Raw genomic sequence first — 10,011 nt, 5'->3', positions numbered from 1 at the left:
CGCCATTGCACTCTAGCCTGGGTGACAAGAGTGAAAAAAAAAAAAAAAAAGATAAAGTGGAAAAGGACACCCCCAAGGATATAAAAAAGTTCAAATTGGTAGATGGGTCACAGCAGATACGCCTAAAATACTAAAAAGATTGGCGTGGGGGGAAGAAATGGTGTACTTGAATGGATACAAAAATTCTCCAAAGGGGGCTGAATTTTAGGCAAACTGGTCATAAGACAAATTGAAAAGCCAGGCTTGGTGGCTCATGCCTGTAATCCCAGAACTTTGGGAAGTCGAGGAAGGAGGATTGTTTGAGGCCAGGTGTTCGAGACCAGCCTGGGCAACATAACAAGATCTGATTTCTACAAAAAATTTAAAAATTAGGCAGGCACCGTGGCTTGCACCTGTAGTCCCAGCTACTCAGGATGCTGAGGCGGGAGGATCCCTTGAACCTAGGAGTTTGAGGCTGCAGTGAGCTGTGATGGCACCACTGCACTCCAGCCTGGCCAGCAGAGCCAGGCCCTGTCTCTAAAAAGAAAGAAATTGAAAGCTGTTTGCCTCCTGCCCAGCAGTGAGAGAAGACGGGTGGCTCCTGTCAGTTCTCTCCCAGCTGGGAAGAGGCCCACAAGGTCAAGCAAGACCTGGTGGAGAGGTCACTGCATCCTGGAGTGAGGCTGGTCGCAGGGAGGGCTTCACAGAGGCTGAGCCTAAAGCCAGGCTTTTTGACCTCAGGCCAGGCCCCCGGACACTGCCCTCTGCCCACTTTCGCATTTCCTTTGTTTTTTTTTTTTTTTCAAATTGTTCCCCTTTCCCCAGCCCTCTCTCCAGAGAAGTGGTCCAGTGCTCGGTGACCACCTCCCCACACCCCACCGGCCCAATTACAAGTGGTGATTTTCTGTTTATTGCTCAAAAACAAGAATTCAGAAGCAAAGGTGGAGATACTGTGGGTTGGGGAGATGGCAGGAAGGGGGCAAGGCCTTGTCCCAGCTCTCCCCTTCATCCTTCTTCTGACCCTCCTGGCTGGAGTCAGGCCTAGGCCCAGGGCATCTGGGAGGGGGGCGCCTTCGTGGCCAAGGGAACAGTAGAGCTATCGGGGGCAGTCCTTGAGGGGTGCCCTGGGCAGGAGGGGCTGCAAGATTGCAGGAAGGCAGAGTTCCCCTCCTAGAATCCAAAAGCTGGTAGGGTGGGGGGCAGGCCCCTCGTTTGGCAACTGAGAAGAGGCGGCTTTGGGCGGCAGGATGCTGGTTTATTTACTGTAGGATCTCCAGGGCCATCAAAGCCCCCTCGTGGGATGGGGAGATTATTTACACAGCCAGGGAGGAGGGCAGCCAGGAGGCAGAGACTGGGTCCCGTACTTCCGTCTGCCTGAATGAGGAGGGGAGGGGCGTCCTGGGTCCTGCAGCTGTAGTCTTGGGGTTCAGATGGAAACTTCATACTCCCGCGTATCCTGAAGACAGACAGATCAGGTCAGTTGCTGGAGTCTGATAGGGGTGGAAGAGGCAGCCGAATGGGAGGTGGGGCAATGATCCTGGGTTTTAAAGTAACATTGACCACTAGGGGCTGGGGGGCCAGTGAATGTGTTTGGTTCATCCTACAGTGTTGTAAAATGACACAAGAATCTGAATTTCTGGCTTGTCTTGAATAATTGGGAGATCTGCCAATTGTGCCTCAGTTTCAACTATGGGGTAGAGCCGTATTCTTGAGACGGGGCACAAGTCCCCCACTTAGCCACAGTCCTCACCACTCCCATTGTCTACACATGGCTTGCTGTGCTCATTGACATGGCCTCTAGGAGCAGCTGAGTTTGAAATTCCCAAGACGGAGATTCCAGAGACCTTGCGAGAAGGTTAGGAGTCCTGGGAGAGCCAAGTGGTGGCTCTTCAGGGGCAGGGGAGGTGCTTACCCCAGCTTCATACAGCGGGTTGCTGAAGTCCGACTCCACGGTGATGGGGCTGTAGGAGTGGGAGCCCGAGAAGCCGAAAAGGGACTTTCCCTGAAGCCTGGGAAAGGGAGAGGACAGAGGAGCTTATCAACAGGTGAGCCCCTGAGCTCCCCTGACCCAGGCTCCGGTGCCAGGCCCGCAAGACGTCTGCCCTGGCCGGCAGTCCCCAAGCAGGCTACTTACTTGGTGTAGTATATGTAAACGCCACTGCCGAGGACAATGACCAAGCCTAGAGGCAGCAGGATGGCCAGGGCCAGGTTCCCCCCTTCCAGCTGCCGTGATGGATCTGTGGTCTGGGTCACTACAGGAGGAGGAGAGGCCGGTGAGCTGTGGCTGGGCCCGGTCCTGGGCTCTCCCAGCCTCCTGCCCTGGGCCTCAAACCCTGGGCTTCATCCCTCCAAGGCCTGGCCTCCTGCCCCGGCCTCTGCCTTGCCCTCCCGACCTGGCCAGCCTGGGTCTCCACCTGTGCTCTCACTGACCTTCCAGTTTTCGGTTGTCCAGGAGCTCCTCATAGGCAACTGCAGGGAGAGGAGGGGGAGGGGACGGGGTCTGAGCCAGGGAGGGGAGGAGGCTGGGAGGGGCCGGGAGCCCGGTGGGGCTGGGCTGGACAGCCTGCTTCTCTCTGCCCTCTGCTCAACCTCAACTTTCTGTCTCCCTTGGTGGGGAAGAGAGAGGAGTGACCAGCACAGGGCCTTTGTCCTCTTTCTCCAGACCCCTAAAAAGTCAGGGTTCCTGGACAGTCTGAGCCAAACTAGAATTTGTCAGAGATAGGGAAACTGAGGCCTATTCAGAGAGAGCAAGGGACTTCCAAGCCAAGGCCCCCTCTATTACACCCCTGAGCCAATCCCATGACCTCACACGACCCAGGGCTTCTGGACACACCCGTGAGGACGCGAGGCCACAGGAGGAGAACCGGGAGCTCTGTGGGGTCGCCCATTGGTCTCAAATGTGCTACCTGACTCTCCCAGCCCTGTCACTTCCCGGACACTGGTGTGCCCCTCCTGCCCTGTCTGGCCAGGCACCTTTGCAGAGTGGGGGCTGGCTGGTCCACTGGGAGGGGTGGCCGGGCACACAGGTGATGGTGACCTCGCCGATAAGCTCAAAGCCCTCATAGCAGAAGAAGCGCAGAGACTCGCCCGCCTGGTAGTGGTGCTTGTACAGCGTCTGGTAGCCATTCTCGGGAACCCCCGGGTTCAGGCATGGCTCGTACTTCACTGCGGGGAGCATGCCAGTCATGTGCCAGCTGCACTATTGCGCACGGGGCAGACAGGCTCTCCCAGGGCTATCCAGCCACCCTCCCAGGGTGTGCCCCAGACTCACAGGCGCATTTGGGAACCCTATCGCTCCACTTGGGTGTGCCTGTGTCCCGGCTATAGCAGGTGAGCATGGCTGCCCCCTCGAGGCTGTACCCTGGCAGGCAGCGGTACTGGACGTGGGAGCCAACGGGGAAGCCGGCGTCCGAGGCGGTGCGGTGCCCGTTGGCAATCTCGCCAGGGTCAGCACAAGTCATGACTGGTGGCAGAAGAACAAGGTCAGGGGGAGCGAGGGCCTTCAAAGATCAGCCTGGGCAACACAGAGAGACCCCATCTCTACAAAAAATTGAAAAATTAGCCAGGAGTGGTGGCGCACTCCTGTGGTCCCAGCTACTCAGGAGTTGGAGGCGGGATGATCGCTCGAACCCAGCAGGTCGAGGCTGCAGTGAATGGTGACCACGCTACTGCACTCCAGCCTAGGTGACAGAGACTCAGTCTAAAAAAAATAAAAGAAAATCTCCCAGAAGCCTAGGGCTGGGAGAGGCCTGAGCCTCAGGCTGTTTCCTCTGAACACCTCTGCACACACACGCACTTCCCACCAATTCCTCAGAAGGAAGAGAGCATGAATTGGAAAAACTTAAAATGCAGTGTATTTATTTTCAGACCAGAATGACAGGCTTAATTTTTTTCAAAATTCAATGTATGTTATATTTCAGGCTTCGTTTAGAAAACAGTTTGCTTGGGGAAACCCCAAGCCCCTATCCTGGGGTGAAATTCTAAATATTTAACCACCATATTAGAGCATACCAGCCAAATCCCAGCAGGGTTAGCCCAACGTGGCTTGTCATCTGTGGAACAGCAGCTGCCCTCTTTAGAGGGGGCCCAGCTCTCCTGTCCCCAGTATTCTCATTATGCCCAGCCCAGTTCACTCACATACACTGCCTGCCTTCAGGAGTTTGAGTTTACAGCCCTGTTGTGAAGGAATCATAATCATAGCCATACACTGCCTGCCCTCAGGCATTTGAGTTTACAACCCTGTTGTGAAGGAATCATAATCATAGCCATTTCTTGTATATAAGCCTGAGCTACGTACCCTGCTAAATGTTTTACAAACAAATATAATTCTGTGTGTGTGTGTGTGTGTGTGTGTGTGTGTGTTTGTTTTTTTTTTTTTTTTGAGATGGGAGTCTCACTCTGTCGCCCAGGCTGGAGTGCAATGGCACATTTCGGCTCACTGCAACCTCTGCCTTCTGGACTCAAGAGATTCTCCTGCCTCAGCCTCCCGAATAGCTGCGATTACAGGCGTTCACTACCACGCCCAGCTAATTTTTGTATTTTTAGTATAGACAGGGTTTCGCCATGTTGGCCAGGCTGGTCTCGAACTCCTGACCTCAGGTGATCCACCCACCTCAGCCTCTCACAGTGCTGGGATTACAGGTGTGAGCCACCACGGCTGGCCCCAAATATAATTCTTTGTTTTGGAGACGAGAACTTGCTCTGTCACTCAAGCTGGAGTGCAATGGTGAGATCACGGCTCACTGCAGCCTCAAACTCCTGGGCTTAAGCAATTCTCGCACCTCAGCCTCCTGAGTAGCTGGGACTACAGGCATATACCACCATGCCTGGCTATATTTTTTATTATTTGTAGAGACAGGGTCTCACTATGTTGCCCAGGCTGTTAATCTCCTGGGCTCAAGTGATCCTCCCACCTTGGCCTTCCAAAGCACTGCAATTTCAGATGTGAGCCACCACACCTGGCACAAACATAATATTTAATCCTGATTATCCTGAGAGGCCAATGTCACTGTCATCCCCTTTGGAGCCCAGGGCTCAGGGTGGTCAAAGGACTTGGCCCATGGTCACTCAGCCAGGGAGTGGCAGAGCGGGAATCTGCCCAGGTCACAGCCATGGAGCACTGGACAGGGACTCAGAGATGTGGGTCCTGGCACACCTTCAGGCTCAATCTGCTGCCTTGGGCAGGTTCCCTCCTGAGCCCGAGGCAGCGGGGCCAGCCGAACTCTCAGCCCCATCCAGGCCTGATATCCTGTGAATCCTTCCAGGGGCGGGGAGCTGTGTCTAGCCCAAATATGGCTACCTGAAGCTTCTCCCCTTGGTCCCACCATTGCTTCCAGATGCCACATGGAATTACAGCCCCACGTCCTTGGGGCTGGCTTCCCAAAATTTGGAGAAAGTAACCAGCTGCCATTCCTTTCTGCTCTTCAATTTTCTTTTTCTTTCTTTCTTTCTTTTTTTTTTTTTTGAGATGGAGTATCACTGCCGTGGCGCAGGGTGGAACGCAATGGCACATCTCAGCTTACTGCAACCTCCACCTCCCAGGTTCAAGCGATTCTCCTTCCTCAGCCTCCTGAGTAGCTGGGATTACAGGAGTATGCCACCACACCCAGGTAGTTTTTTATTTTTAGTAGAGACGGGGTTTCGCCGTGTTGGCCAGGCTGGTCTCGAACTTCTGACCTCAGATGATCCACCGCACCTGGCTCTTTCTGCTCTTCTAAAAGATACACACTCCCAGCTCCTTTAAATGTCACCTCCTCTGTGAAATCTCCTGCCCCAGCCCTGAGAAAATTAGCCCACTGCTCTCCCCACAGCCCTTCGCCACACCCAGGGCAGCATGCACCCTGTGAACTTTCCATCTGCGCTTCACAACCTGAGTCCTACTTCGCCGATGGGGAAACCAAGCCTCAGAAATGCGAAGTGCCTCGCCCAGAGTCACCCAGTGATCACCACCCTGCGTATCCCTCCCAGACTGCGAGCTCCATAAGAGTATGGAGGGGCTTGAACCCCCTTCGCCTAACCCCAACCCAACACGGGGCTTCAATGATGGCATTCAAATAAACCAAGTGCTCTGACAAGCCTTGGTCCTAGCAAAGTGGCTCCCTACAATTTCAACTGAGAGGACTGCGGGATTGGGGCGGGGCGTAGGACAGGAAGGTGGAGCCAAGTGTGGACGCAGGGAGCCCAGTGGGAACCTGGTCGGAGCCCTTTTAGGGGCCAAACTCAGACGCCGCAGAGGAGGGGTCACGAGGGGAAGGGGCGGGGCCATGAGACGAGGAAACAGGGACCGAGCCCAGGTCGGTGCAAGAAAGAGGGATGCAGCCCGGAGAAGATGAGAGGGAGACCCAGAGGGGACAGTTTCGGGGAACCGAGCGGAGGAGTGAGAGCCAAAGGGCATGGGGGCAGGCCTTGAAGAAGATTCAGGAAGGACCCCGAGCGAAGGGATGGAACCCAGAAAGCACGGGGGTCGGGACAGGACAGGCCGGGGGCGGGGCCCACAGGGAAGGGGCGGAGCCGAGGGGACGCGGGCGGGGCCGGCTCACTCTTTTGGCAGGCGGGCGGCGCTGCGCTCCAAGACAGGTCCCACTGGCAAGTGAGAATGTCGGAGCCTAGCAGCTCGTAGCCAGGCTCGCACTGGTAGGTGAGCACCGTGCCCCGGATCAGGTCCCCGTGGGATGCCGTCCTCCAGCCCCACTCCGGAGGTGGCAGCTCGGGGCACGTGTCGTTCCTCGGGACCTCTGCAGGGGAGGGAAGGCGAGTTTGGAGGCTGCGTTTTAACTGCGGGCTCCCTTCCAGCCTCGGAGGCTTTGCTCTGTGCCCCTCCCGGGATCTGTCTCTCTCACTCTCTCTCTCTCTCTCTCAGAGACAGGGTTTCCGGTCGCCCAGGCTGGAGTACAGTGGTACAAGCATAGCTCACTGCAGCCTCAACCTCCTGGCTTCAAACGATCCTCCCGCCTCGGCCTCCCAAGGCCCTGGGATAACAGGCGTGAGCCACCACGACCGGCCACCTCCCGGGATCTCTGGCCTGCCCGACCCCTGCCCATCCCGGGACTCTATCCCTCAGTACCTTTGAAGTGCAATACGAAGCCCTGGCCCAGGCCTGGATTTGGGGGCCCGGGCGGTGCCTGAAACTGCAGTGTGAGGTCGGGCCCAGAGGAGAGGAGGCGGCGGCGCGGTTGAGGTCCCCGCAGCTGGGCCAAGACTCGGGCGCTGGGACCGTCCCCGTCGAACAGCGTCAGCATGTCCCCTTCCCGCACATTCAATCTGCAGGGGGTGAGACCAGACAATGGGGCGGGGCTGCGACTGGGCCCTCCCATCCAGCTCTGCCCCATCCTCAACTCTGCTCATTGGTAGCCCCTCCTACTCTCCAGCCCCGCCCATATTCTCCTATCCCAGGTCTGGCACCGCCTCCATTTTGACCAATCATGGTTTCTCCTATGCTAGTGCCTCAGGGTTCCCCTATTCTATGGCTCCTCCCATGTCCTACTACCCAATCCCTAAGCTTGCTCATTACTAACTCCTCCCACTGTCCAGTCCCTCCTCCATCACCATGGGATCCACAGCCTAGCCCATCTCCAGCTCTGGCCAATCACAGGTCAAATTCGCTACCGCCCTACACAACTCTAGGCCCCGCCTGAGTACCTGCTTTGAAGCCACGCCCACTTCAGCTTCTGTGCCCATCTCATGACACTCATACCAATTCAGCTCACTGGATTCTCCCCAGACCTCCCCAACTTGCTGGTGTTAACGCAAGTTTGGGTCTGTGTCCCTGGAAATAGCTCCAGGGGAAGCCTCAGAAACCTCCAAAGAGTGAGAGGCACCAGGCCAGGGCCCCTTGTTCACAGTGGCCCCTAAGGAAGGCTGCATTGCCCTATTTATTTGTCCGAGGTTGCCTGGCTAATACGTGATTTGAGCCCGGCTCTCTCACCTCTATCCTGTACCCTTAGTGCACCAGCCTATCCACCGAATTCTGGACAGATACGCAAGAGCCAGGCAGGCTCAGAATGCGGGCTAGTGCATTGGCATGCCACACTTTGCTGAGCCTACACCCGTCGCACCCTCTGCAGGACCCAAACATACATCTCAACTTGGAGCAAGATGCGCTTCTCTTCCTGGACGTGCAGGCCCCACACGCAGTCTTGGCCCGGGCTATAGCTCTGGGGCCAGTCGGGAGAGAGGACCACGCCAGCTGGTTCCGACAGCTCCCCTCCACACATGGCTAGGGAAAAAGGGTTGTCAGGTTCGGGACCCAGGTGGGCATGCTGTCTCCATTTCACCACAGCCCTCACCACTCGTGATGCGTGCACCACATCACCTCGCTTGTTTCCTATTACCTATGATCCACCTGTTTCTTTTATTCTTTTTATTTATTTATTTATTTATTTATTTATTTTTTACTTTTTTTTGAGACGGAGTCTCTCTGTCGCCCAGGCTGGAGTGCAGTGGCGCGATCTTGGCTCACTGCAAGCTCTGCCTCCCGGGTTCACGCCATTCTCCTGCCTCAGCCTCCCGAGTAGCTGGGACTACAGGCGCCGCCACCACGCCCTAATTTTATTTTTTATTTTTTATTTTTTATTTTTAGTAGAGACGGGGTTTTATGGTGTTAGCCAGAATGGTCTCGATCTCCTGACCTCGTAATCCGCCCGCCTTGGCCTCCCAAAGTGCTGGGATTACAGGCGTGAGCCACCATGCCCAGCCCCTATTTTTATTTTTTTAGACAGAGTCTCACTCTGTTGCCCAGGCTGGAGTGCAGTGGCGCAATCCCGGCTCACTGCAATCTCCACCTCCCAGATTCAAGCGATTCTTGCGCCTCAGCCTCCCAAGTAGCTGAGATTACAGGCACGCACTACCATGCCCGGCTAATTTTTGTATTTTTAGTAGAGACGGGGTTTCACTCTGTTGACCAGGCTGGTCTCCAACTCCTGACCTCAGGTGATCCGCCTGCCTGAGCCTCCCAGAGTGCTGGGATTACAGGCGTGAGACACCGCTCCCGGCTTTATGCCTTTATCCACCTGTTTCTTTTTTCTTTCTTTCTTTCCTTTTTTTTTTTTTTTTTTTTTTGAGACGGAGTTTCACACTCTTCTTGCCCAGGCTGGAGTGCAGTGCTGCGATCTCAGCTCACCGCAACCTCCGCCTCCCGGTTTCAAGTGATTCTCCTGCCTCAGCCTCCTGAGTAGCTGGGATTACAGGCATGCATCATCACGCCCAGCTAATTTTGTATTTTAAGTAGAGGCAGGATTTCTCCATGTTGATGAGGCTGGTCTCGAACTCCCGACCTCAGGTGATCCGCCCACCTCAGCCTCCCATAGTGCTGGGATTACGGGCGTGAGCCACCGTGCCCAGCCATGATCTACCTGTTTCTTGCCGCATCTAGGTCCTGTTGTGTTCAATATCCAGTCCTGCTCTTAACAAACCCCGCCCACTCTCCAGCCTGCCGAATCTGTGACTTAACCCAACAGCAGTTCTCGCTCTTGAAGACATTTGGGTTTGTGACCCCTGCATTCAGTAACAAGCCCACCAGTTATTCAGCTAAGAAAACAGCCTCTGAAGGGACAGGGCTTTACCCAAGGCTTGGGTCGATTAAGTCTTCCTTTCTGAACGGCCTTGCTGGGATCCCCAGTTCAGGGCACAATGTGGACTGAAGGACCTGCCTGCGACAAGGAAGGCTCACCTTTGCAGGCCGGCTCTGTGTCGTTCCAGTGGGGTTCTGTGGGATCCACACATTCGATGGCATTGGGGGGCCCAGGGGGCTCCAGGGCATATCCTGGGAGGCACGAGAAGGTTGCCAGTGCCCCTGGGCGATACTCAGGGTCCGTGGTAGTGACGTTTCCGTGTGCCAGGAAGGGGGCGAAGCAGCGATCCTCCTCAAAGGCTGGGAAGGAGTCAGTCATAACAATTAAGCATTAGGACAGGCCTCAAGGGATCTCAAATTGGGGATGTGGGCTGAATTGGGGTGTTGTTTGGCCACTCACTGGGCTTTTTTTTTTTTTTTTTTAACAGTCTTGTGCTGTCGCCCAGGCTGGAGTGCAGTGGTAC

At 55.5% G+C, this 10,011-nt stretch overlaps 1 protein-coding gene across 7 annotated transcripts in view; it reads right to left on the bottom strand.

Annotated features, from left to right (window-relative positions):
* Positions 1 to 866: 866 nt before the first annotated feature.
* Positions 867 to 10,011, bottom strand: part of SEZ6L2 (seizure related 6 homolog like 2) — a 32,911-nt gene continuing 23,766 nt past the window's right edge. For 3 of the 7 annotated variants that reach the window (XM_002826319.6, XM_054534838.2, XM_024233227.3), the window contains 10 exons: positions 9,647 to 9,847; positions 8,056 to 8,194; positions 7,043 to 7,239; positions 6,519 to 6,713; positions 3,251 to 3,442; positions 2,953 to 3,144; positions 2,410 to 2,448; positions 2,114 to 2,231; positions 1,892 to 1,988; positions 867 to 1,435 (listed from right to left, as the gene is read on the bottom strand). In XM_002826319.6, the coding sequence (XP_002826365.3) occupies positions 1,406 to 1,435; positions 1,892 to 1,988; positions 2,114 to 2,231; positions 2,410 to 2,448; positions 2,953 to 3,144; positions 3,251 to 3,442; positions 6,519 to 6,713; positions 7,043 to 7,239; positions 8,056 to 8,194; positions 9,647 to 9,847 (1,400 nt within the window). In that variant the 3' untranslated portion in view covers positions 867 to 1,405. The remainder of the gene's footprint in view (positions 1,436 to 1,891; positions 1,989 to 2,113; positions 2,232 to 2,409; positions 2,449 to 2,952; positions 3,145 to 3,250; positions 3,443 to 6,518; positions 6,714 to 7,042; positions 7,240 to 8,055; positions 8,195 to 9,646; positions 9,848 to 10,011) is intronic. The other 4 variants (XM_024233226.3, XM_054534839.2, XM_024233228.3 and 1 more) reach the window with 2 other exon arrangements.

Source organism: Pongo abelii, chromosome 18 (genome assembly GCF_028885655.2).
Source record: "Pongo abelii isolate AG06213 chromosome 18, NHGRI_mPonAbe1-v2.0_pri, whole genome shotgun sequence".
NCBI classification, from domain to species: Eukaryota; Metazoa; Chordata; class Mammalia; order Primates; family Hominidae; genus Pongo; species Pongo abelii.
This window is presented reverse-complemented; position numbering and strand designations above follow the sequence as displayed.